At 36.4% G+C, this 27,971-nt stretch overlaps 1 protein-coding gene across 4 annotated transcripts; it reads left to right on the top strand.

Annotated features, from left to right (window-relative positions):
- The first annotated feature begins 377 nt into the window (after window positions 1-377).
- On the top strand, window positions 378-27,647 carry EXOC1 (exocyst complex component 1). Of its 4 annotated transcripts, XM_042871215.1 has the most exons (20): window positions 378-460; window positions 3,043-3,176; window positions 3,670-3,800; window positions 4,705-4,864; window positions 6,544-6,731; window positions 7,067-7,294; window positions 7,520-7,652; window positions 7,844-7,953; window positions 8,442-8,495; window positions 12,383-12,532; window positions 13,829-13,934; window positions 17,228-17,272; window positions 18,452-18,615; window positions 20,089-20,199; window positions 20,662-20,738; window positions 21,222-21,450; window positions 22,610-22,793; window positions 24,359-24,558; window positions 26,004-26,198; window positions 26,986-27,647. In XM_042871215.1, exons 2-20 carry the CDS (start codon window positions 3,053-3,055, stop codon window positions 27,136-27,138), a joined length of 2,742 nt encoding a protein of 913 aa, XP_042727149.1. In that variant the 5' UTR covers window positions 378-460; window positions 3,043-3,052; the 3' UTR covers window positions 27,139-27,647. The 4 variants fall into 4 exon arrangements, with proteins under 4 accessions (XP_042727149.1, XP_042727151.1, XP_042727150.1 ...); XM_042871217.1 differs by lacking the exon at window positions 8,442-8,495; XM_042871216.1 differs by lacking the exon at window positions 17,228-17,272.
- The last annotated feature ends 324 nt before the right edge of the window (window positions 27,648-27,971 follow it).

Here is a 27,971-nt window from a genome sequence, read left to right as displayed (position 1 = left end):
TTGGATGTCAGCAAACAGTTTTGCTCAGAAAGAGTGGGGATGTATTGGAACGGGCTGCCCAGGGAGGTGGTGGAGACACTGTCCCCGGAGGTGTTGAAGGAGCGTGCAGATGTTGCATTTAGGGACGTGGTTAGCAGGCACTGCGGGGACGGGTCATTGGTTGAACCAGATCTCAGAGGTCTTTCCCGACCTTAATGACTGACTTGCGGTTCTACGACTCACACCCCGCTGCCGCCCCGCCCCTGCCCGCGCCCCTCTGGTCTGGCTCCTCCCTCCCTTTCTTGCACGCCCTCCGCGGCCTTTGCGGCCCCCGCGCCAGTAGGGGGCGCGCGCCTCGGCCGGGCAGCCGTGCTGCGTGGTCACGTGGGCGGAAGTGAAGGCGAGGCCGGGGCTGCTGCGGGCGGCGCGGAGCGGTACCGTCTCGTCGCCTCTACCGTCCCCGCTCAGCTACGGCGCTGCGGTGAGAGCGAGGCGCTACCGGCGTCCCTCGTCATTTCCCCTCCCCAGTCGTCCCCGCGCTGCGTGCTTGGGGCGCTCCCCACGGCCCCGGCCTCTCGTCGGCTCGGGACGGCTGAGCTGTGCCTGCGGCCCGCGGGGAGCGGTGGCGGAGCGGGGAGGGTCGGGACCTGGCGCGATGCCGTGTCTGATGAATGTCACGTATAAGTGGCCTTGTTTGCACCGTCACTGAAGAGAGAAAGATACAGCGGTGTCTTAAAGGGCGTTTCTTAGAAGCTGGCTTGGTTTCAGTTATCCTAGAGCGTTGTTTTGAGGAAGCAGTTTTGTCTCCTGCTTATTCGGGGTTCCTTCGGGACAGCGGCGCTCGGGTATAAAGAATGTGCTCGTGCTTCATCCCGGCTCCGTGTGAAGGTTCTGGTGGCAGCGGCTCGGGGTTAAGCTTGCAGCAAAGGTTGGGCTGTGTGTCAGAGCACGTCGTGGCTGTCAGTGCTGAAACGGCGGGGTCTGTTATAGCAATCTGTGGTTTAGAACAGGAGGTAAAATCCTAAATCGGGAAGGAAAAGTGATGTTTCTGAAATGCGTAAGGTTGTCAGTACTTTGTGTGTTCATGTTTGGGTACCTGCTGATGAGTAAGAAAAGCACAACCTGGTGCAGTTTGGAAACAGAAGCTTGGCCTGGCACTTGATGAAGGGGAAGGAATGTAGGAATGCTGTGGGCTAGCAGCTGACAAGAGTGTTGCAGAGGCATAGAGGTGTCACGAACAGCATTGGTTCAAATGCTGTGACTTCTGTATTCTTCGCAGTACTGGTTCCAGCTTAGCATGCTGGCCTCTGTTTTCTCAAAGCCTTTAGTTAGTGATATTTAAAATTGCCAAATTCCCTAAGCTGGGAGATGTGGTGGGACATAAAAGACTGTAGGCAGTAAAGTCAGTGTCCTTTCAGTTGCACTGGAAATCCTTTTTTTGTTTGCTGCATGTTTGTTAGGGAGTGCAACCCAAGTATCTCCAAGAGAAAAACAACCTAAAATGTAACTGCAGCCTTATGATGAAGCAGTACAAGTAGCATGCAGTATGTGTTGTTCATGTTCTTAGCACACTAGAATTTTAGGGTGCAAGCTGTATTGGAACTCTTTTTAACTAAAATCATTGAAACGTGTTTGTGTTGCCCTTCTTATTCCACCTGGAGCAATCTGTAATGTGAGGACCTGTTCTGAATTAGATGAATGGTACTAATTCCTTAATAATAAGTAAGTTCCAAAAAAGTGTATTTTCCTTCTTCCTCAGATTCTCTAGACTCTTATGGGAATTACAGCGGCCTTTGCTGGAGAATCACCTGTTTATACTGAGGTCTCTTCCATGATTTTATGACTTTCTCAGGATTTTATTCTTGTTTAGTGCATGTTTAGTTAAGTGTCATAAATTAATTTGCTGGAAGAGCAATGTTTCTTCTGAAGAGAAATGTTTCTTCTGATCATGTTGCATGCATACTTCAAGCTATTGCCAAAGAAAATCAGAGCTACTAGTGAATGTTGCGTTTTTAAAGTGGAGAGAAAAAAAAAAAAAAAAGCAGCCAAAAAAAAGCTGTTGATGCATCCCACATATCTGAACAGCTTGTTTTTCCTGCTTCTCCTTCTTCTAACTGTTTTCCTTTTTCTCACTGCTGTTTTTGCAAGAGTGATTCATTTGTGTGTTGGGGCAAAGAATGGAGGTGAACCCTTTGAACAGCCTCTAGTGTCACTTTCTTCCCTTCCCCATCTGTCTGCATTTCTGTGTGCCCCACATCAGCCCAGAACCCTGTTCTTAATGAGGGAAAAAACTATGGAGTAAACTTCGTTGCTGGGACTGTGAGTGGCAGTGCAGTTTGTCTGGGCAGTGCGATGGTCTGGTTTTGTATGTGACTACATCACTAATGTTAAGCTGTACCTGCTGCTTCACAGAAAGGTGTAAATGGCACTCCTTCATCTCCTTGTATGCTCTCCTGCGTTCTTTGCCACAGGCTGTGAGAATGAGTAAATGATGGCTGTTTGGTGCCTGTCAGCAGAAGTCTTTTTTAGAATTTGGTCGGAGTTAGGGTTTGAGGTAGCCATCTGATTCCTGGAAGAAATCTCTTTGATTTTTTTTTTTCCTACGTATACATGCTTGTTTTCTTTTTCTCTTTGTGAAATATCCTTTTGCTCCCTTGGCAGATTGAGGAACACCATAAATAAAAACCAAAATGTTTTCCATTTCTGAGCTTTGTCCATATACCACGGGAAAGTTGGCAAACTAGTCAAAGATCATAGGCTTTGTTGGTTTTTTTTTTTGTTTTTTTTTTTTGACCTAGGTCTTCAAATGGAACTTTCTGCCAGGTACAATGATGTACTTTATTCTGCATTGCTGTAACAATTGATAGGCCTGTATGTGAGGATAGAGGGGAATGAGAACTACCTGCTCCATTTAGTAGTATGTTCTGGCAACAGCACTGAAACAGGTCTTTGTGAGACTTCAAAAACAGAACAAAGAAACCCAAAGTTTCTGGAGTTTAAGAGATGTTTTGCATTAGGTGTGTTAAATGCCTGAATGCATTATGTCTTCATAAAATCTTTCAGTTGAGAGAAAATGACTGCAATCAAGCATGCTTTACAGAGGGATATTTTCACTCCCAATGATGAACGCTTACTGAGCATTGTGAACGTATGCAAAGCAGGCAAAAAGAAGAGAAACTGCTTTCTGTGTGCCACAGGTATGTAGCAATACTGCACTGTACTGCGTGTCTTTGCCTTTTTTATTCAGTTACATTTCTCTTAGTTTTATTTACAACATATGACAGCATTAATTCTTGCCCTGTATAAGTAGTGCCCCGTTTCTAATGGAGAAAATCAATTGTAGTTTACACTTGTGTTATTGCTTCTATTAAGAAAGAAGGAGAGCTCTGTACTTTTACTCCTAGATCTCCATGCAATTTGGACTTAAAGATTAAAAACTATTTATGTGAGACTGGTGAGCTTCTGAAGCAGGCTTTATTTAGTGCTCAGAAGGGACATCTGTTAGACTTCTAGGCTGATCAGTGTAAATAAGATGCAACAAGGAGTGCTGGTAAGAATTCAAGGCAGAGAGCTCTGGAAAACCACAGGAACTGAACTCCCTTACAAGTAATTCTATTTGGAATTTGAAATACAGCAGAAAAGGATGTTACTTTCTGCATTTTGAGATTACTCTTGTACTTCATTTAACAGTGACAACAGAACGACCGGTGCAAGTAAATGTGGTAAAAGTGAAAAAATCTGACAAGGGAGATTTCTACAAGCGGCAGACTGCATGGGCACTTCGAGACCTGGCTGTTGTTGATGCCAAAGATGCTGTTAAAGTACGTGTAACGTTTTTTTGGGTTAGTGCTTGGTTCAGAACATTCTTTTGGTTCCAAGGCAGTGCTAGCTTCCCTGAAACTAATTGCTCTAAATCTTAGTTTAATAACATATTCGTTTGGGATTAAGATCATACATTCCTGTGGTTATTATACCTGCATTTTCTTCCAGGCTTCTCAAGATTATAGCCCTGTTAAACTGAGTAAGTCTAGATATGCCCCAACAGCAATACTCTGAACATCTGCTTAGTTCATTATAATGGTCTCTCAGTGATTGTGCAGTGTTTTTGCTAAGAACCAATACACTTTTCTTTTTTCTGCCTCATGCCTTACATAAAATACTATTCCATTCTTAGTTGCTTCTTATGACCACCTTGCTATTGATACTGGGCTACAAGAATGCAGAAACGTTTTTAATGAGCAGTATATAGGTTTGCAGGTGAGCTCTTAAACCTTCTGAATCGTGAAGTTGGAAGCTTGTGGAAAGTGCATAGTCTCGATGTGTTAATAAGCTTCTCCCCTTGCCTTCTCTCTGAGTCTCCCTGAGTTATGTTTTGTGTTGTCAGTAACTCCAGCTACTCTTTTTGGCAACAGAAGGCAGTTAGTCATTTTGAGGACTGTGTTTCTGGGCAGGCAGTGCTGTCAAATGTTTCTTTAAACCCTCACTAATCTCTGTACTGTATTATTGTTACCTCATCTTCCTTGAGAATACTGTATTCATTACTTGTATTTTGTTTTTTTTTTTTTTTCATTAAGGCACATCAAGGTGCCAATGTTGGTGTATCAGCTCATGGTTGGCATATGTGTAGTTTCATTTTATCCTATCAGTAATTAAATGAAGAAACAATCTGTGCAGCTCAGAGAATTGTTTGATTGTTGAGGCTGTAACATATCTTGTCTTTTGCAGGAGAATCCTGAATTTGATTTGCATTTTGACAAAGTATACAAATGGGTTGCAAGCAGCACAGTGGAAAAGAACACTTTCATTTCATGCATCTGGAAACTCAATCAGAGATACCTTAGAAAAAAAATTGACTTCATTAATGTTAGTTCACAACTTTTGGAAGGTAAATTTATACAGTTTCTATGATATTTGCATGTTAAGTGCAAATTTTAGTAACTACTAATATGAAGTGGATGTACTGGGAAAAAAAAAATTCTAACCCTTACTTTTTTCCTATTCAATTTTATTCCTTTATGGTTTTAAAGTTTTCAAATAAGCAAGACGACTAGATAACTCATTTTCCAAACAGAAAACTAGATACTGTAAATCTGTTAACTGGGTCAAAATAGTTGATTAATGAAATCCTAATATTGATGAGTTTATTGTATTTCTAATTTATCACCTTTCTGAACAGAACAAAATCAACCTGTGAGGCTTGGTAGTTGTGTGTAAAAAAAACAAAAACAAAAACAAAAAAAACCTTCCATTTCTAATTTGCTGTGAATTATAAAAATACTTTTAAAAATGGTGCTCAAGTAGCATGCTAAAATTCAGATGGCGTTTTTCATCTGGTTTCTAAATACACTCTGTGACTCATATTAAATTCTGCTGGATGCTGGATCCTATCACATCTGAGTGACTGGATGCCAGAAAGACTTTTTGTCATTTGCTTGTGTTGTATTTGCTATTTTTATATTCACTATCTTTTAACAGTTAAGTTTCTGCTAAAATCTAGCAAGTAGATGTATTTTGCATCACTTCCGTCAGAACTGGCTAAGCTGAAGATTGATATTAAATACTGGACTGATTTGAGTAGGGGAATGTGGATTAGAAGTGTAAAACAGGATAGCGTTTCTATATTTTGGTGTTGTCAGAAACTTTGTTATAGCTGACCTCTACCTCTTCAAGTTCTTGTGATATTAAACCATTCAAACTTACTTCCACTTAGAAATACACACTGTTCATGCTTTGCCTAGCTAACATTCTCTGCTTCCTTTCCCTCTGCTTTTCCATACCTTTTAATACTCCAGAACTGCCTAAAGTCACAGAAGGTGCGTAACACCTTTTTTCTTTATTTTGCTGTTTAAGCATTTTTTTCTTGAATAATGTGCTTTTTCACTCTTACTCTCTTTGAAAACAGGGCTTTAAATAACTTACGAAGTTAGTAGAGATAAGAGATGTTTCACATTGCCTACATAGTTTCTGCCTGGACTACATTAACATTGAATACAACATTTTTCAGTCATTAGGTGACTATTTGAATTAAATGCTGCAACAAGAATTTTTTTTTCTTCAAAGGCACTATTATGTAACTTTCCCTTACTTTGGTACTGCTTTTCGTGCTGCGCAACTTACCTTTGGATAAAAATTGTCTTGATGCTGAAGATGTATTTAACTTTAGTATATTTCCTTATGTTCAGTCTGCCAAAATAGTCAAATTTCTACCAGTCTTCTGCTTGCAATTGTAGAATAATACTGTTACGTATGATGTTGATTACCAGCATGGTAAGTGAGTGAACAGAGACAATATGCCCTTTTTTACATACAGTAAAGGAAGCTGGCTATTTGTGTTTTACTTATGTTGCATGATTTGAAAATGACCACTATTGAGAACCAGTTCTGAAAATCTTAATGAGACCCATGGAAGACTTGAAAAAAGTGTGCGTAGGTAGCAGATGCTTGTTACGAAAGTGATTTGATAGATTCATTTATTTAAATACTGTTGAATGTACGTCAGTACACTTAAAATGCTTTTGACTTTCTGCTTTTGGTAACGTGTTTTACTTTCCTTCTCTACACAAGAATCAGTTCCAAGCGGAGAGAATCAAAGTGTAGCAGGAGGTGATGAAGAGGCGGTGGATGAATACCAGGAATTAAATGCAAGAGAAGAACAGGATATTGAAATAATGATGGAAGGGTGTGAATGCGCTATCTCTAATGCTGAAGCCTTTGCAGAGAAGTTGTCTAGAGAGCTGCAAGTTCTAGATGGGGTAAACATTTCCTCTGATGTACAGTGTGTCAGCATTGTTTTCTGAAAAAGTAGCTAACATTTTGCTACATGTTTAAACATACATCTTCTCCTAAACAGAACTGTAACCTGTAGGTTATTATTCACCTTCCAGACCTTCTGAAATAAATTGCAAGCTTTCGCATAAACAGGAGAGAAGATAAGAAGGATATACTCATATATAGCTTTCATGGAGGTGGAAATGCAGGGAGAATAGACATTCATATTTATGTTCATAGGTTTAGATAGAAGAGTATATAAAAATGCTTTTGAGGTGCAAAAATGTCTCAAAATCTTACGATATAATTTTCTGTACAGGCAAATATCCAGTCAATTATGGCCTCAGAGAAACAGGTGAATATCTTGATGAAGTTGCTGGATGAAGCTCTAAAGGAAGTGGACCAAATCGAGATAAAATTAAGCAGTTATGAAGAAATGCTTCAGAGTGTAAAAGAGCAAATGGATCAAATTTCAGAAAGTAATCACCTAATCCATCTCAGCTACACAAACAATGTGAAGCTACTGTCAGAGATAGAGTACTTAGTGGTAAGCAATTTTATAGTGTTTACTGTGCCTGTTCATATAAATTTCTTCTAAGTTGCTACCCTCTTTGATATCTGTATGTTTAAATTAACATCAGTTTGTTTCTGTTTTATTATTGCACTCACTTCAGTAAGCTTTTATAATAGAGGAATTGTATTTATTGTTCTTGGTTTAGCAGGATAGCAAGCTATGACCTGATTTTGCTTAAGGAAATCTATTACTTTATAGAATCACATGGATTTGGCTAAAGGTCATATAAAGGCTCTTCAGGAAGGGGATCTGACATCTTCTCGAGGCATTGAGGCCTGCACTAATGCAGCAGATGCCCTTCTGCAGTGTATGAATGTAGCTCTTCATCCAGGTAATGTTTCTGTTAAACTACAAGCTAACATTAAATTTATTGCGGTAGTGCTTCTTTTCTGTGTGCTTTTCCAACCAGTCTCAGATGTTGTTTCCAAACACAGAAGGGATTGTGACCTTTTGTCCTGCTGGTTCCCACATGTGGTATATTACTACATATGTTTGTACTCTGTGAATTCTTTTTGTTTTTAGGACATGATATGCTTCATGCAGTCAAACAGCAACAGCAGCGATTTAGTGACTTGCGTGAGCAGTTTGCACGGAGACTTACCAGCCATTTGAACAGCGTGTTTGTTCAGCAGGTATTATTTCTTATTATTTTATACGAAATTTTCAATCCTAAACTTCTCCTGAAAAGGAACACAGTCTAAAATTGCGTGTGTTTTGTGATCCTAACCAGCAACTGAATGGACTTCTGAGGTACCTTGGAGAGAGATTACTAAATCGCATCAAACTATAGTGACTACAGAAGTCTGTTAAAAAAATATTTCTCTGTAGTGGATTCAGTGTCTGTGTTAAGCAGATGTGTCATATGTAAGGATTTATTTTAACTTTAAGGTTTGACTAATTGAAAAAAAGTGTTAACTTTCATGGGTTGTGGAGGCTGCAAAGATCAGGGTTCTTGATCTCTGAACTTCAAAAGCTAAAAAAGGAAGAAAGGAAATGTTTAAACCCTGATTTTTGAGCCTTTAATTAAAATATTTAGAGATCACTGTCATGACTTTTATTTCTTAAGGGCTGGATGTCTTTTCTTTTTTCAATCTTTACTGTTTCTTTTATCTCCAATTAGTTTACTCAGACCCTCCTTCAACTCTATAACAAGTCTTCCAATCTTTCAGTTCCAGTGAGTACATCAGCTTTCATACAAGCTTCTCCAACTAATTTTTTTGAGCTTGACTTACCCAACTAGTGGCTGCATCTTTGTATTTACAATAAGAAATCCTTCCTGATCACAGAATATCAGACTTGCATCCTCTCTCAGTTCCAGTGTTTTTACCACCAGTGTTTATTTTCTTGATAGAGAAACTCTGATCTCCAAAGTTTGCAGAGACACGTTTTCTTTCAGAAAATTGTAGTGTGTATATAACTGTACAGTGGTCTGAAACAATAGTATTTGTTAATAAAAGGTTAGTTTTTCTACATATTAATGCAGTTGAACTTACGGTTTTTGTTTGTTAGTCTGCAGGAGATAGAGTTATGCTGGAAAATTGCATAGAAAATGGCATTTGAGAGTATAAGTCTGTTTTTCTTTTAATGGTAGAAAAGTGTTTCCTACGTTTTCTTCTGCAGAGAAATCAGAGTTCTAAAGCACGTTAAAATTTTTATCTTTAGCTCTATTCTTAAGTACATTTCTCCCATGACTTGTATTTTGAAAAACTGAATGCAAGCCATCTGTCCTGGCCTTTAAATGAAGATCAAGTAGAAATTATCCAATGCAAAGGCAATCATAAATGAAATCTGAATCTTAGATTTGCAAATGAAAGTGGCTTTTGAACAGAATGTCTTTTCTGATGATCTGCGCCAAGGATTTTATTGTTAAAAATGGTAAGAGATTACTATTTTAGTGTAATACTGTGTGTATTAGATCAACTGCTATCAAAGAGATTGCCAGTGCTATTAAGAATGAGTAACATTGCAAATTCACAGTTGTAAACAATGTGTATTTTAAATTCTGGTACTAACTTTGATCTCATATTGTCTTCTGTATAAACTTACCTACCCTCTGTGAAGTTGTTTCTAATCAAGTATTAATCAGCAGTTTAAACAACAACAAAAAAAATCACTGCAAGATTAGACTGGAATAGTTAAATGTGAAAGATGAGCCTCTGCATTAAGCTTTTTGAAGGGGGGGGGGTGAAATACTTTGTTCAGAGGCATGGATTCAATTGTTGCAGATGTAACAATTTTTTTCTATTTTCATCAAAAAAATTTTGTTCTGTTAATCTGATAAACAGACTGTAGCTATTTCTCAGTCCTGTGGTTTTGAAACATCTAAGCAGAATACTTTAGCAAATGAAGAGTTGCATTATTTGTTTAAAATGTTTATTTAAAAAAAAAAAGGTACTAAAGAAAAAATCTAAATAAAATAGAAGTATCAAATCAAAATGGAAAATGAAGATGTGCAGATATCTAAGCAGCTGCTAATATCTGCTTTGTTTCAGAACAAAGGTGAAGAAGCAGTTCCAGTGACATTTTAGCCTAAGTGCAACAGTTTAGAAGTATAAACTTCTTTTTCATAGACTCATACAGTATAAATTTGCAGTGTCTACTTAAAGTTTATCCTACTGACTTACAGATTATATTGGAAGTTTACACTTGATCTGATTTAACAAAGGGAATAGAAAGGCATCAGGTAGATAATTTGAAAATTAAAATGCATGCTGTTGCACACCAGAGGATAAGAGTGTGGATTGTGCACTTGTTTCTGTATCCAGTTTTCATACAAGTTTATTGAAGATTTGTCTAAAATACCTGTGTGCCCAGAAATGATCACAGTATAAAGTATGACCTCCGTGATCACTCATGGTATATATTCAGCAGCTGTATGGGTAATGCTGGATTGCAATTCCAAGTCATATATTGCAGTAATGATACCTCATGAGATTAGCTTTTTGCTGGAGCCTAACTGCAGGATGGTTTTTAGAAAGGACATTAGGTGTGACTCTTCCCACTATCTGTGAGACTAAATAATGATGTTTTCTGGAACTTTGAGTGCCATTTGTGACTCAGTTTCAGTTTGCACAGATAGGAGAACTTAAAATAAGCCTGTGTTTAGGTTGGATACGAAAAAGCATTCTAGCTTTATACAGAAGTGAGATTGTCCACATTGCCTTACTTAGTAAAGGTTAGTCTTTTACAATGAATAACAAGACTTCTTTTTTTTCTTTTTTTTTTTTAAATAACTGTATTGTAGTAACTGTAGTAACTGTATTGTAGAAGCCTTTAGGAATTTTTTAACCAAAGTCTCAAACTGATTTGTGGCTGCTGCAATGCAGAAGGGTAAACCAAAATTTCTTAGTTCTGACTTTGTGATCCAACTTAATGAAAATCAAAGGCAGTCTTTCAACAGCATAGATTGTATTCTGTCAACTTGTAGCCAAGTTAGAACTGGCCAGGAATGCTTTTTTTTTTTTTTGTCAGGGAATAGTCATTCAAGTTATTTTTAAGAATCGGGAATAATTTGACTAATCTTTCTAAAATAACTGTATTGCAACAGAGGAGCTGAAAACAACTTAGGACTGCTGAGACAAAAGTGATGAAGTTATATTGCTGTATTACTTACAAGCTGGGTGAAAAAAATGTATATTGTACAGAAAATGTTGAACTCATTTTTACATTGAGCCCTCTGTTCCATTAACACTGGTGTCACAGAGTTACCTCTGTATCTGGTTGAGCTGTGTAGCAGCAGAATGCACAGCTGTGATGTCATCTCGCTTCCTGAATTGCCAGAATTCCTGTGAGTTCAAGAAAGTGAAAGCTTGAACTAGGTAAATCTTAGATTGTTCAAGAAATACCAAGCGATCTTCATTTGAGAGGTATTATGTTTTTCAGGAAATGTACCAGTAAAAACCAGTATGAACTTAGTAGCTTGCTGTTAAAACAATTGATGTATACTGCATGTCCCAAACTGCTCAACTCTTGTAAATGTGTGCTGAAAATGTGTGTGTGCTTCAGAGACGATGATAAAATGTATATGAACTGAAGTTTTTAAGATGCTACTGAATTGGTTTAACTTGAACATACTTTCATAAGAACATAAACCTCACTCACCTCTTGGCTAGGAACTTGAAACGTCTTGCAGCATATGGAAAAAGACTTTTAAGAAGTAACTACAGGATTGTTGTGTTTTTATTTTTGTAATTCTTACAGAAACAATGTAATTATCTTAGTTTTTACTTTTTTTTCAAAAACAGTTGAATTCTTGTCACTAAATCTCCACTGAGGTGTACCTCAAATTCTTGTGCAAAAAAAAACCCCACCCAACTGATTTGCCCTTAATGCAAAGCTGTAAACAGCAAGAGCCTTACAAAGAACAAGCTTGTTAAGATGCATTACCTGCAACACTCCAGTTTTTGTATTATTTTTGGCATCTTTTCAGTCTGAGTCTGACTTTTTTTTTCTACGCAAGATACAAAGCTCCAAAATGAGTGCCTATTTGTTACTATGAAAACTACAGCAGATACAAAGAGCAAGATCTCAGCTACAAAACACTATTTTTCAAAATAGGCACCATCATTTGCTATGTGTTCTCTCCAATGAGAGCCTGCATGCTATGCTCGTGCACCAGTGGAGGTGACCTGCTGTTGCTGTCACTACTACTGAAATGCACCACTCAGTTCACTGTGTTCACACTGTTTCATCTCTATAAATGTTCAGCAAGCATCTAGGAATGTCAGTGGATGCCATTTTTTCCAAATGGAGGAATTCAGTGGCACACCTTTGCTTCATATGTACTTCCATGTCAGATGCTGTTTTGTAAGCCTGCCCCTCTGCTGCTGTCTGTCACGTGGCAATAACATACAATAGAATACTGGCAGGAAGGTTCAACTTCTATAGTCATACCACTGATACTGCCTCTGATGTTATGGGCCAACAGAATAAAATAGGAGGCATTACTTTCAGAGCAGCCCTAACATTTTAGTCTTCTGTTTCTCTGAATGGGATGCTGTCTTTGAGTTTTTGAACCTCTGTATTGTGCTTCTAGAATTACTTTAATACTTTCTCTTTAAGGGTCACGATCAGAGTTCTACTCTTGCCCAGCACTCTGTAGAATTGACATTACCCAATCACCACCCATTTCATAGAGATTTGCTTCGCTATGCAAAACTCATGGAGTGGCTCAAGAACACAGATTATGGAAAATATGAAGGATTAACAAAGGTATGTGAAGTGTTCATTAATGCTACAGAATTTACACAGTAGACTGTTTTGAAATTTAAATGAATTATCTGTGACTATGTGTGTACTCTTTTAATATTCCTTCATGCTACATTCACTGTTCTTTTGTTTCTCTTTGGAATAAGAAATGTCATGTTTGATATTTGTTGTATCCTGTATTTTTTTTTCACAAGATGCTATGAAGTATCATTTGACACTAACTTTTGTGTAAAGCAAGTTTATCATTTTACAATCTAGTAAGATAAATAACTAAGATGTTTTCATGTTGATGTGCTTGTTCACCTTTTGACATTTTATCTTAACAGACCTTACTCTCTTCATTTCATTTGACTATCAAAAACATCAGAGGTTTCTTGTAAAGTAGATCAAATAGAAACATCTTAGCTTTGTGTATGTGTAATTGTTGACTATCTTGCGTAAAAATCAGATGATGTGGAAAATGTGTTTAGATAGACGTCGGTGGAAAGTTGTTCCTTAGCAGAATGAGCGTTCTTTTATTGAAGTACTGTCATTCTTGAAATTTCAGTGCTAGAAGATTTAAGTCGGACTAGAATCTTTTAAGTAGTTGTTCTTTTTGCTTCAGTTTAAGGAAGCTGTTAAATAGGTGACTGACATCTTTATGGACTTCTTAAAAAATAAAAAAGTTAGGATGTTTTTATGTATTATATATGCTAACAAAATTCTGAAGTAAGTAGGAGAAAAACATATTGGGTCATATTTGTCCGTGAATAAGAAATTATAACCTTTGTACCAAACGATCTAAACAACAGAAAACTTTCAAACTCATTACAGTTGTGCCAATTGTTGTCTTAAAATTCAAGCTTTTTTTTTTTTTTGGCAGTGTTACAAACATAAATTTGGAATTCTTTGAGTCTTACAGTAAGGACACACAGCTTGCGTATCCTGAAGTTTTTTGAGTCTTTTGTTTTTGTGCTGAAGGTGTCATTAAGGAGGGCAAAGGAAGCTATTTAGGAGAGGCATCCTACACTGAGACTGAACAGTGAAGCCAGATTCCCCCCCCACTCTACTCTTGAATTAAATTCCATAATTTCCACGTGTAATCCTGCTTGTATGTATCACATTATAAATGGTTCCTTGCAGAGGAGCAGTAGTTGTTTCTGGGGCCGTGTTAATACATCTGTAAGGTCCAAAACAGTCAATAGTTATTCAGTAGAACTTACAATCACACAGTTATGTTTTATTTTAAGATCTATTTAACTGTAATCAAAACAAGCAAGTATATGTTCCTGTTAACTAATTTTACATTTTTCATTTAAGAATTACATGGATTATTTATCACGTCTATATGAAAGGGAAATAAAAGATTTCTTTGAAGTTGCCAAGATCAAGATGACAGGCACAACCAAAGAAGGAAAAAAGTTTGGTAAGCTTCTAGGAGGCATATATCTTTCTTTGATTTTTATTATTTACTTAGAAAATACTCATTGTAACATCTTGGGGCAATTTTATAATGCTCTAAATTGTTCACTTGTTGCAAGATGAAAGTTGTGTAAGAAATATGATTGATATTTTTCTAGCTTCCCCAAGGCCAAAGAATTACAACTGAATTATTGTGAAATGGAGCAAGTTGGAAGGATAAGAAATAATATTTCTCAAATTTTAAATTTACACTCAAGTTTTTAATAAATTATCACTCAGTTTTATTACTGTAACTATCCTATTTCATTACTGTAACAAATTTGGAAAATCAGCTCTTGGAGTTAAAGAAAGACTGAGCAGCACGTGTGTTTATATATGTTTCTTCTGCTATTCTGCTTTTATTAAGACTTCAGGTAGATTTTGAAGAAGCTATTTTTAATGTTGATTCTACATGAACAAACTTGTGTGAGATTTGCTATGTAGTCATAGATTCCATACTTAGTAACTTGTAGGTCTTCCTGTTTAAAGGAGTATGTGTTCCTCATAAAGTAAAGCGTCTAGTGTGAGTATAGAAGTGAAGCTTTAAAACAAAACTGAATAAGTAGCAACAGCAGTATAGAAATATATATAATTGGCTATATTGTATTTTCAAATGCACAGGTTCAGAATGTTGAAGATATTTATATATGTCACAGTTTACCTGTTTCCAAACTCTGAATTCAAAAGTGAAGTGCCGCTTGAACTAATAAGTTATTTCAAGCCTACTTTGGGTTCTGCTGATGTTGGAGAACAGAGGAAAGTAATGAGAGTATGGAAGGGGGATAGTGGTGAGGCTTTGAGTAAGGGGGAGTGGGCAGCTGGAAGGATTAGTCTTGGCGAGCTGTTGGACATGGAGGACAAGCGGTGCCATGATGTGACACTGTCAGAACAGTTAAATTTCTAAAGCCTGTAAAGCTTCTTACTAGTAGAACTGAACACTTCTATAAATATAACCTAAAACGTTATATCCTAGCACTTCATTTGTGATCTGTGTTTGTGTTGAAATGGTTTTTGTAGCAGTTACATTCCTGATGTCTGTGAATGTTGTGATCTGGCATTTTGGAGAAAGAGGTCCTTCAATTCACCAGTGCAAGAGCTGCATTTGAGAAGCCTTCTGTTACATGTTTGTGCACATTTCAAGCACGTTTGAACTTTGCACAGAATAGTCTAGGAAGAGAGAGGCAAAGGATATTTTAACCAGTTCTCTTGGTTTGATTTCTTTTGTAATGTTACGTTTTCAGTCATACAAAGCTGTCTGCTTGTTTGAGTTTTGCTGGAGACTGACTCACATAGAAAACTTGGCCCAAGTATGCAGTCCTGTGAAAACTGGTAGGCACCAATCACAAAGCCGAAACTAAAAGTGGGGACTCTCCAGGAATTCTAATGCTATGAATGGAAATTATGCTATTAAAATAGCTAGCAGTGGCCATGTACTTGGGGCAAGAAGCTAATCTGATAATGTATTAGACCAATAAAACTTCACTCCTCGGAACTGATAGTGCTTTTATTGGTATCACTTGCAAAGATGGAAAAGCAAATTATCTATGTTTGAAAAGCTGTTATATGAACACGATTTCACTTTATTTAAATATCAAGTTGTGTATTTAGTTTGTAACAGCTTATAATGATGTGTAATTTCAAAACATTCCATGTTGAATATAATGATTGCAATGCTACTGGTTGTGCATTAATTCAAAATATATCACTTATTAGCAAACTTTTAAGAAGTAGTGTAGGTGTATAATGCTCCAGTTGTACTCAGACACTGAGGATGACCTGTTTCCAAGCTGTGTTGGTGTGTGTTCCTGCTTTTTTTTCTTTTTTTTTTTCTGTGCTTTGGGAATAGCACTACTCTTTGAATCCCTCAAATGCAGTGGGGATGCTGGGAGAATTCTGGCATTCTGTGCTAATGCAAGGTTCTTTGTCTGCATTTTTATGGGGAAAAAAAATAATAATAATCTGAGTCATGAGCATTCACACTTGCATTAAATAGTCTTTTTTTTTTCTGATGAAGCCAAGACTTTGATACCTAAATACCGCAAAATCAAGTGTGGGTAAATGTGCTACTATTGTTATACATTTACATTATGTGGCTTCTGAAAAGCTAGTATGATGCTTCTGATTGTCCTGGGCCTGATTTTTGCCTATAGGTTCTTCGTATTCTGTCATATGGTCCCATGCATTTGGAAACTGGGGACAATGAAGAAAAGGGACAAATGCATGGCATGTGCATAAGATAAATATATGTAACCTACACTTCTTTATTCAAAAACTGCCCCAAACCCAAGATTTAAAAACTAGATTGGAATTAACTTTGATTTGACATTGAAATTGTCAATGGTGTTGGCTACTTGAGAACATCTGTTATTTAAGACGTGTTTGTTGCTCATTCTATCACAGTAGGTTCTGTTGGCTGCTCCATTTCGGGGATCCATCCTCATCAAAATCTTCCTAATACTACATACTGCTTTTAGTGTATGTATGCAAATGCCTTTTACTGGTTAGGGATTCTCTACTCTACAGGTGTAAGGAAATTTTTGCAATGCCCACTTACTGTTAATTTCTTCTTGAATTTCACTTGAGGGAAGTGTTTTATTTGGCATAAACTAGGAAAAAAAACCAAAAACTTGCTATTTTTAGTATATTACACTGTTTTCGTCCTCTTCAAATTTGAAGTCATCAGTTTTTGATGTGGCATGAATACAGAGATGTATTCTCAATGTAAGCACTCTGGTTTGCTAACAGCAGAAGTAGTTAACCAGTTTTACCTCATATACAAATGGTTTTTGCAGTACTGTGTTTTTGTTCTTATTTTATTTTTTTAAATTGAAGAGCTGGAAAATTATTTCTGACTCAGTACAAAACCGCGTAAATGCATTTAAATTTATTTGTCTGGTATCAGTATGATGATTGATCTTGAAAACTGAGTCTTTTGCAATATGTACTCTTACATATAAATCCCTAATTCAATGAACTTCTCAATTTGGGAGAACTTAATATTTTTAGCAATATGTATTTAAATACACTGTATAGGAAAAAGTTTAATAACTAAAATGTATTGTTTTTCCATGTAGCTTAGATTCTCAATTTCTAGGATACCTCTCCAACTAAATGTGTTTGCCATGTAGTTACTTGCTGCTTATAGTTCTTTGCATGTTTCTTTCCAGTTAGAGCTTAACTTGCATCTTGTGCATGGTTTGTGCAAACTGCATTTTAACTTGTCTTTGTCTTTGATGCTTGCAACCTAATCCATCCCAGCTACACTGCCTCGAAAAGAAAGTGCTGTCAAACAGGAAACTGAGAGTGAGTATGACTAGTTGCATTAGTTGGTATTGTCAGTGCATGTGTGTCAATGTAAAGATGTAGTGCTGCATCATGGGAAGCCTACCAAGTGCTAGAGCATTCTGTTCTGTATGAAATAAGCATTAGCAGAATCACTGTTTTTGCTAGGCAAAAATTAAAGGCAGCCAGGATTGCCCAAGATAGAAATAGAGAAGTACTGCATGTAAAGATTGTGTCTCTTACTTTCCCCATGCTAGTAGGTGATCTAAAAGAAGTGTTTATGCCCAAGAGGTTGTCTTAGTTTCAGACTCTTTCAGCTTCTACTGAATATATAAATTTGCACATACCCCTAGAGCAGGAAAGTCATGTCAAGGTGCTAATATGGCAATTAAATGAAATGTGAAGGATTGCTTTCAAGCTTCTTTACGGTTGAGGTATGAGAAGTTTACATTTGGGTCAAATATTGATGACTTCTTGTGGTTTTGTGTTTGTTGTTATTTGTTTGTTTTGCATTGTTTTTGTTACTGGCTTTCTTCATCCTGTTTCAGCATTTCAGAAAACTTCAAACATCAACAGAAAAGTGCACCTCACCCAAGGGAAAGCTCTAGAATATCAGGGAGAAATGTCTGAACACTAGTTTTGCTCATAGGGAGTAACATCAGTGTAACAGCAAAGTTCATCTGGGATTGTAGGTCAGACAAAATAGCTATATAGCAAAAAGAAAAAAAGAAGTTAAAAGTGGAAAGTGCCTGTAAAACTTTTGATTTTTATTTCTTCCCCTCTTTTGAATAAAATGTTATTCTTATGGCAGCTTTGTCCAAAGTATACATTCACAAAGATCATAACTGATCTTTGCTTCCCATCTTTCAAGCACAATACCCTAGTATTCCTGTATTTGACTTCTGTATCTGTTAGAAAAATCCTGTTATACCTCTTTCATAATTTACAATGTGGGATTAGATATCTAAATTGTAGTAAACTTTAAAACTTGCTGAAGTATTTCACTTACTTTGTAATGAGAAAATAACTGATTTATAGCAAGAGCATTTTCAGTCTAGAATAAAGTGAGTTTGATTTTTTTTTTTTTTTTTAACATAGAAGATCAGAAGTTGCTAGTAGTCCTACATTTGGTAATGAACCTGCTCTTGAGGATTTTATTCTACCTTTGCATCTCTCTTTCATGGTTTTTTTATTTAACAGGTCTTCATGGAAGCTCTGGAAAATTGACTGGATCCACTTCTAGCCTAAATAAGCTCTCTGTTCAGAGTTCAGGAAATCGTAGGTCTCAGTCATCCTCACTGTTGGACATGGGAAACATGTCTGCTTCTGATCTTGATGTAGCTGATAGAACAAAATTTGATAAGGTAAAGCAAAAATGTTGCATAGGAACTCTGCTTACCTGTGTTTTAGAACTGTGTTCCATATCCATCTCAGTTATTTAAAAAAAAAAAGTATATATTTTTTTAACTGGGTCAGTGTGCATTTTTAAGCAATTAGGAACTCATCTGATTCTTTGACTTTCTCTCAGTACAAGCGTTTAGGAGTTCTGTTCCATTTTGGCAGTTTAGCCAGGACCTGAGCATGGTCCTGAAGTCTTATTCATACTGGTTTCACAGGAAGGTCATTGTCAGTTTTCAGCTTTAACCAACTACACTTTATTGTTCTTGGAGTATCTTCAGCATTTATTGTGTCCTCAGCATCTATTTTTTCATTGTTATTATAATTTTTATTTTCCTGACCCTTTTGAAGTCACAAAACTCACTTAGTGGAATTAACACCTCAGCATGAGGGGGAAGGGAAGGAAGAGTACTCATTCTGAAGGAGAGATTCTTTTTTTTTTTTTTTTTTTTTTTAATAAATTTTTTTTTTTTTCTCTCACTCTCTTCAAATCCTTGTTCTTTTTTCCATCTGGAAGGAAATATTGTAAGCGTTTAATGCTTTTAAATATAAATGAGGACAACAGTAGCAGCATTTTTTTCTAGAATTAAAGTGATAGTTTTTTTTTCTAAATAGTCTTGTACAAGTGTTATGACTTTTTCTCACCCTTTGGGAAAATGTGAATGTGGATAATATATACAGAGTTGCAAGCTATTGAGCAATCATAGTGATTTTTTCATTTACCTTTTTTAGCTGAATTTCCAGAAGAGATTTACCATTGGATTTACTTGTGTGAATTATTGTATATCTTGATCCTTAAATATTTATGGAGAAATACTTATGTTAAGTAAACACTATAGACTGGACTTATGTCTAACACCTGAGAATTTCAGTAGCTCATACTAGTTAAGATTAATTACTTCCAAGATAGTGCTTCATTTTACACTAAACATAATCACAATGAATATTCTTATTTCAGCACAAGACCTGCTATTAGTTTCTGTAGTAGTTAGATACCAACTTTTTCTACACAACAGTTACCTTCTACTTGTTTTCTTCAGTGAGAGATTTTTACTTTTTGTCATCTTAGCAAATGGGGACAAAAAATGGTGGCAGAATCTATTGCTTCTTGTTAAAATTCTAAGGTGTTCACTACAGCACAAAAGTCTGTCCTTAGGCTAAGAAACTTTCAGTTGTGGAAAAGTACTGGTTATTCCCTCTCATCCATTCAAAATAGGAAGGGGAATAACCTTAAGATGCAGGTAGCACTCTTAGAGATAGAAGCTCTGAACTGTTTGCAACTGTTTGCATTTTTATTAGGTGAAAATTGGCCTTTTAACACTTACTGAAGATAAGCAGTAAAAAAAAAAAAATAAAAAAAAAAGTAATAATAATTAAACATAGTATTTGTAACAGCTTAAATTAGTCAGTGTGTTGATTAAAGTATTTGATTTCTTTAGATTTTTGAGCAAGTATTAAGTGAACTGGAGCCCCTATGTCTGGCTGAACAGGACTTCATAAGTAAATTTTTCAAACTACAGCAACATCAGAATGTCTCAGGAACAACAACGGTATGACTCTCTTTCTTCAGTGGCAGAACTTAAAAAAAAATACTGAGCAAGTCTCATAAGAGACCCATTTAAAAGTTAACTTTAGAATTTATCTGGCTACTAAGTGATCTGGGTGATGAGTAGTTTCTTCTCTACTAGCAACCTTTAGGTTTTGGCTGTCAGTGCAAAAGTTATTTATGAAACTGGCATATTTCTTTTGCCATGGCCCAATTTCCCTGTAAGTTCACACTAAATATGCTGTTTTGTGATATTATGCAGGAAGGCAATGGGGAGTAATTGCACATAGTGCTGGGGAACGTCACTGAAGATCTTATACAGAACCACGCCAACCATTGTATTTACTTTGGGGGGAAAATAAAAAAGCTGATAATTTTATTGCTTTCATTAGACATGCTTGTCACTTCAATACAGAATTTGAGATGAACTTTCAACTTCCTATACATATACTCCTTGTTCTTACAGAATGAAACAGAGGAAATGGATGGAGGAAATTTATCTCGTTCGTACATGTCTGGTGTTCCACAGACAGTATCATCTGAGTATGTGCTGATGCTGTTTATTCTTTAAGTCTACATGTGAATTGCTTTGATTATAACATTCTATAACAAATTGTTCCCTTTTAGTGAAAATGAATGGTGAACTCTAAATTTGTAAGTGGTCACTTTAATACAACAGCAAATATATAAAAAAAAATCCTGTGCGCAGGATGAAAGTTTCTGTCTACAATAGAATAAATACATAACTACAAAGTGAAACTAGACTCCATAATATATAAAATATGCTTAGCAAAATTCTGAATTTAAGTGTGTGGCAGCTTTCACATAGAAGATGTTTTGTTGGAATATTTCATACCTATGACTGTTGATTTTTACAGTGAGACAGCTTTCTGAAAATCATGAGACGTGCTGGTTGCAAATGAGACTGTTACAAGCAATAAATTTATCCTAAAACGTGTATCAAAGAACACTTCAAATAATCCAGTAAACTGTCTGACTAATATTTTTCTTATGTATTTTTCCTAGGAAGGACATGATTCGACAAATGATGACAAAAATATTTCGTTGTATTGAACCTGAGCTGAACAATCTTATAGCACTGGGGGACAAAATAGATAGCTTTAATTCCCTCTATATGTTAGTTAAGATGAGCCATCACGTATGGACTGCACAAAATGTGGACCCAGCTTCCTTTCTCAGCACAACTCTTGGAAATGTTTTGGTGACTGTGAAAAGGAACTTTGATAAATGCATTGTAAGTTCTTTAGTTTTGCTATTTAGGCTAACTGTACTATTATAGGAAGTCCACTCCTTTTCAGTTTGATTTCAGGATTTTATAGTTAGGACTTTTTGCTTTAATTTGAAGTGAAAATGAGTGTGTTTGTTGCTATTATATTGGCCAAACTTCTTTTATTGAAAAAAAATTAACTAGCAGTTGTTTCTCTCTTCCCTCTCCATTCCAGTTTTCTTGAATAATGAGCTATTTTTAAGAAATACATCCTCTTGTTCTCAAAATTTTAATTCTGTGAGCTACCTGACTCTTGTAGTAGTTTAGAACTTTTACTGAAGTTGCTCAAGTAAAAATAATGGTGCTCTGGCTTTTTTACATTCCAAACCCACCCCCCCCCAAAAAAAAAACCAACCTCACAGACTTAAGGGAAAATTAAAATCTTTATAATACGCTGAATAGGCAGCTAGTCCATGTGTTCAGGTATTTTTTATCATTAAACAAAACACAGAGTTTTGTTAAACATTAAGATTTCATTCCTACTGCCAAAAGATTTGCCAGCTTCTGCCACCAAGGAAATTTGCTATTGTTAATAAGGCAACCTTAGTACAGATTCTTGTTTGAGTGACTGTTGCTTTTGTTTTTATTATTGTAAGTGTAATTTGAGTCCAGGCCAGGGTTGGCAACACTGATCATTTATTGTCAGAGCAATGCTTGAGGTACTTCGAAGTTGTTTTTTTTGTTTGTTTGTTTTTTAGCTTATACTGAGAAATAAAATTTCAACAGAAGATTAAAGAGGCTTTCTATGGCAAAATGAATTGTTTGCTGGGTTGATTCTAAAAAGTGAGGTTGTGGAATGGAAGTCTTAAATATCACTTGTTAATTGCTTCTGGTGGATAAGTTGTGGATTAGTTTTTGTAGGTTTTTTTTATTAGTGCTAAATAAGCAAGCAAAGGAATATAAAAGCTGTAAGATTTTATTTACCTTTCTTCACAGTTTTTACTTTTAACAAATCTGTGAAGATTAAAAAGGAAAGAAAAAACAGTAGATGCTATAATTAAAAGATAAAATTATCTCCCTGATTAAATATGTTACTTTTGATATATTCATTTTTTTCTCTTACTAGTTAATATATGGTCTGGAGTTGTATTGTAGAGACTAACTTTTGTGTTTCTTTCAATTTAAGAGCAATCAAATGAAACAGATGGATGAAGTAAAGATCTCAAAGAAAAGTAAAGTTGGGATCCTTCCATTTGTTGCTGAATTTGAAGAGTTTGCAGCCCTCGCTGAGTCAATTTTCAAAAATGCAGAACGACGAGGAGATCTGGATAAAGCATACATAAAACTTATTCGAGCTGTTTTTATCAGCGGTAGGTCATTTGATGTAATAAAATAATGTTTACTAAATTCATTCCTCCTATATAGGTATATTTTGCTCCATTTAATTGATAATATTTTGGGTTTTTTAAAGAATCTGTGCTGTGAAGCACATGACCAGCATTGTACTGATTTAAAAAAACAAACAAACAAACAAAAAAAAAAAAAAAAACCACCACAAAAAAAAACCCAACTCTAATTTACAGAAGTAAGTTGAAACATTTTGATAAAATGTAATCTTTAAAAGCAAACCAGCAAACCATAGATATTTCCTTTAACACATATCTGTAAAGTAACTTTTGATTATGACAGGGGAAGTGGTTCAGGACTCAGGAAGTAGAGGGGAAATAACTGCAATACTACTGGCCCAGACTGAAGTGATTTTCTGGCTTTTCTTCATCAGCATAGCTTAAATGAGGAGATAGGGTGGAATCCCTGTCATTTGGATCTAACACTGTTCAGCTTCTCAGTGCGGTGTTGTATTGTTCAGTCCTTATGTAGCCTTGTGTTCTGGCTAGGAATTTGACCATTTCATCGCAGTTGAGGTCCTTTGTGTCCTAGCCTGACACAGTAGAAGGTCTCTCTTATCCCTCCCTGTTTTCCCAACTCTGATCTGGTAAACCAGAACAGTTTTGTTCTCCTGTTTTTATTCATTTATGTTGTTATTAACAAAAAAAAAAAAAAAAGAAAAAAGAAAAAGAAAAAAAGAAAAAGCTGAAGGTGAAGTAATAGAAATTTAAACCCCAGAAACATTGTCCTTACCTTTTAAACAACAGGGAGACGCCTCCACACTGATTTGTGTACATACCTTGAGACAACTCTGCCTATAGTGCTTTCCATCCACTGAGACTTACCTCTTTTTTCAGAGGGAAGCTAAGGAAGAGGAAAGTTCTAGCAATAAAGCTTGTTTGAGGAAACTAGCACAGGAGTTCTGAACACATTAGGAGGTTGTGAAGATGTGTCATTTCACAGTATAATGGACTACAATTCATAGTAGAAGTTGGTAGGACAGTGAATTTTAAAAACATTGATTGTAGCCAACTATTCAGTACTTCAGAATTTACTGTTCAAGTGATGAAACTAGGTAGACACTAATAGTCAAACCATACACAAAACATACACATAGAATTACTACTAGGAAGAATTCGGGGAAGTATATTTTAAGAGATTTAAAAGAATTTCAGTTGAACTTAGAAAAAAAATTTCACTAGTACAGCATGAACTTCAACAAGTATTTATGATGGAGAGAGTATAAGGGATAGAAATAAATAATGGAGATGAAACAATATCAAAATGATACGCAAATTTAATGCAAGCAGTATGTTTAATGCGGCATGGTAGTTAATTCACAAGTAATGTTGAAACAAGTCAGAAAAATGTAGTACTTCACATAGAATTAAAAATTGCAAAAAGTAAAAAAAGCAAAACAAAACCACACTGTGGTTTTTATCACTGTGATAAAATTCCATATATTTTTTTTCTCTGTTCATCAGTTATGTTTTTCTGAATTTGGTTGTCCTCTGTGAGTTCTATATATTTTGTTTCCCATATCTTTCAGTTGAAAAAGTAGCTAATGAAAGCCAGAAAACACCCAGGGATGTGGTAATGATGGAGAATTTCCATCATATTTTTGCAACACTTTCTCGTTTGAAAATTTCTTGTCTTGAAGCTGAGAAAAAAGAAGCCAAACTGAAATACACTGAACATCTTCAATCTTATGTAGTCTACTCACTTGGACAGCCTCTTGAGAAATTAAATGTAAGTATACTTCAGTCTAGCTATATACTACCCTACACAATTTAAAAGTACGTATATAACTTTTTCTTATATGGTTAGTTTGCAATGTCCAGTCTATTTATCACCGCATCTATCATAATCCCTGTCTATTTTAGACTCAAGCATGGCTGCCTAAAGTGCTCTACTTTTCCCCTCACTTTTTTCCTTCCTCAAAACTGTTTATTTAATACACAATTACTTGTGTAGTCAGCACTGTACTTTGCCATGAAAAATCTGGTTTTCATCCACAGCTGTTACCTTGGAGAGCAGTTGGGAGCTTTGGAATGATCTTCCCCACCTCAACTGCAGAGACTATTACTGTCCTTTCTGATTCATATAACTGTAAGAAAAGTTCTAGGAAATTTCCATATGTCCTAAGTTGAGCTATGCATTCAACTTAATCTTGTTCTGCTCTGTTCTCCATTTTTCAATTGCTTTTTCAATAAGCAGGACTGCAGGCTTTCACAGCTTACAGCCATTTATTGTCAGAATAGTGTAAGATGTATTCTTTTCTTGAAAATTAAGATGCTTATTACCACTTCTAACTTTCTGTAGGTTGACCTGACTCTGAACAACAGCCACCCTTGAGGACAAACATTTGCTCCACTTCCTCTAGCTGCACTTTTTATTTCTGAGCATTATGTTATATACTAGAGAATACACTTAGGCCAGCTTCTCAGCTGCCCCGGCTGTGTCCCTTTCCAGCTTCTTGCCCAATGCCAGTCTACTGTGGAGGAGGCAAGAGGAAGACAGGATGTGTGTGGAAAGTCTGAATGCAGTGCAAGCACTCTTATGCTATAGCAGAATGCTGTGGTGTTATCGACGCTGTTTTAGCCACAAGTCCAAAGCACAGCACCATAAGGCTGCTGTGAAGAAAATTAATTCCATCCTGTCCAGAGCCAGTGCAATGCTTCAAATGATGTTACAGTGCTACATGCACATTCATAAGCATATTTCTTTCCATTTTTTTTACGTTGATCAACATGGTGAGGAATCTTGAGAAAAGAGGGCAATAATGAACCAATACTGCTCTTGTATAATTATGATTTAAGAAGAAAATTTCCAATTCAAATGCTTTGTCAGTTTATCTGAAAGATCCAATGCTTTCCTAACCTGTGGTCTCACAAACTGAGGAGTTTGAGGCTGGTTCAGTATTAGTTACGAGGTGGTAACTGAAAGCTTAACTGCTTCTGTAGATTATTAATTTCAGTTTTACCGTATTACTTACTTAGTACTGCATTGGTTTGCTGTTCCTTAATTATATAATTTTATATATAATTTATATAATTATATATTTTTAACTTATGTTAAAAAGAACAACTGTTGTGCATTCCCCACATTTTTGTTGAAGATGCAGTTTGACCAGAATTTTTGCAGTTTATTAGTTTGTATTTATGACAATCATTAATAGTATTATTGTTTGTTAGCATTTTTTTGAAGGTGTTGAAGCTCGCGTGGCCCAAGGTATACGAGAAGAAGAAGTAAGTTATCAACTGGCTTTTAATAAGCAAGAGCTTCGTAAAGTTATAAAGGAGTATCCTGGCAAAGAAGTCAAGAAAGGACTGGATAATCTTTACAAGAAGGTAGATAAACATCTCTGTGAAGAAGAAAACTTACTTCAGGTAAACTAATTCATGGCTTAAAATCTCTTGTATGTTTGCAGAAAGGTCTTTATTTTTTTTTTGTATGCGTATCCTGGGAGATAGCTTCAGCAAAATTCTGAAAACCCCTGAATTTTGAACTGTTTTGTGGCGGTTTGTTTGTTTTTAATAATCCTTTTCTGATTGTATTTATCGTAACAGATTGGTTTCAGGTATGGTAGATTTCTGAAAGAAAATCCCTTTATGATTCCTTATCTGTCCATTAGTGAGTGATCTCTATTCTGCAAAATAAGATGGAAATAGAAGGAACTAGACTGAAATGAACCATTAACTTAGCATGAAATTTGGCTCGTACACTGCAGTAGAATATAGTTCAGCTAGACTTTTTCTGATAATGTACTATTTAGATCTTGTATTATATTATGTAAACTTTCTTCCTGTTGTAATGACAAGTTAAGTGTGCCTTAGCAGCTTTTAAGAGTGTGAATACAAATGCAGGTCTGGTTTGGGTTGCTTTCTTTGAAGCAGCCTCTTCAAGACTGACCTCATTTTTTTTTTTTTTTTTTTTCTGCTTTGTAATACACTTGGTAGGAGTGATGTAAATATTAATGATCTTTAAGAAACTTGATAGGTAAGAAACATTGAGAATTTTTAATGCAGTAGCTCACTTTACTGAACTTTGTTTTTGACAAGCTTTAGTTTTCATGTCACCTTAACTGGGAATAAATTAATGAGCTAATGTGTCCTGTAGTTCACATTTAGTATGCTGTACCAGTTGTCATTTCCTAAAATTTGCTTTTGTTGGCAGGTTGTGTGGCATTCAATGCAAGATGAGTTCATACGACAGTACAAGCACTTTGAAGGGCTGATAGCTCGCTGCTATCCTGGATCAGGAATTACTATGGAATTCACTATACAGGATATTTTAGACTACTGCTCCAGTATTGCACAATCTCATTAATGTTCTATAAAGGGACAGAGAAGCTAGCAAAGTCTGTGCCTGTATGATAAGGGAATCAAACACTATAGATGCTGTTTGTTTTTAAAAGGTGTATTTCAGTATGTGTGTATAGCTAACTGTTGAGTATGTATACGCTTCAAATGTTTTTCGGGGCAAAGTGAAACCTTTGGTCATTTGTTGCTCTTCTATGCATTGTGTTTGAAAGCATTAATTCTGTGAAACACTTTGTATACATTTTTCCCCTCCCCTAATGTTCAGATACTTTTATTTATAACCCCTCTTTTGCTAAAAGCAGCAAGCACTACGTGTGTAGTACACAAAAGGGTACTACCGTCTCTACTAGTACTTTGCATCTTGGAGATTACACAAGCATTAAAGACTGCCACATCTCTTCCCATCCTCATTCCAGAAAGCATGGGTGTGGAACGTAAGCAGTGGGAATATGAATTCATGTTCTGAGATGTGATGTGAGGGTGGCCGTCATTCTCGATTAAAATCTGTTCATCGCATTCTTTATGTCTCTGAGGCGTGTGATTTCAGGCAGCCGGCAATGCAGAGCTGCTCCTGGGGTGATGTCTCTGGATACTGACGGAGCGCTGCTTTCTTCCTTCCTTTTAGCAGGCGTGATGTAGCATCACTATAAGCCCCGCTACGCCTTGTTAAGCAGCAGGGAGGGCGGGGTTATGCGCAGCAGAAGTTCCCCCAGCCCAGCCCGGGCAGCGCATGACGAAGCCTGTAGGCGCAGCCAGGCCCCTCAAGGCGGAGCCGCCTCCGCTCCCACCTCCCGCCCCGCTCCCAAGCGCGAGGGATGCCGGTCGTGCGACAAGAGGCGG

This window comes from Lagopus leucura, unplaced genomic scaffold (genome assembly GCF_019238085.1).
Source record: "Lagopus leucura isolate 7727_CA_CO unplaced genomic scaffold, USGS_WTPT01 Super-Scaffold_100004, whole genome shotgun sequence".
Lineage (NCBI taxonomy): Eukaryota > Metazoa > Chordata > Aves > Galliformes > Phasianidae > Lagopus > Lagopus leucura.
Note: the sequence above shows the minus strand (reverse complement) of the source record. Positions and strands in the feature narration are given on the sequence as shown.

What these genes read in the sequence shown, in the direction of transcription:
- EXOC1 (XM_042871215.1), top strand. Translation starts at nt 3,053, where the DNA reads ATGACTGCAATCAAGCATGCTTTACAGAGGGATATTTTCACTCCCAAT. An exon ending in TAGTTCACAACTTTTGGAAG is followed by an intron (nt 4,865 to 6,543) that starts GTAAATTTATAC and finishes TCTCTACACAAG; the next exon opens with AATCAGTTCCAAGCGGAGAG. An exon ending in AAGAAGAAAACTTACTTCAG is followed by an intron (nt 26,199 to 26,985) that starts GTAAACTAATTC and finishes TTTTGTTGGCAG; the next exon opens with GTTGTGTGGCATTCAATGCA.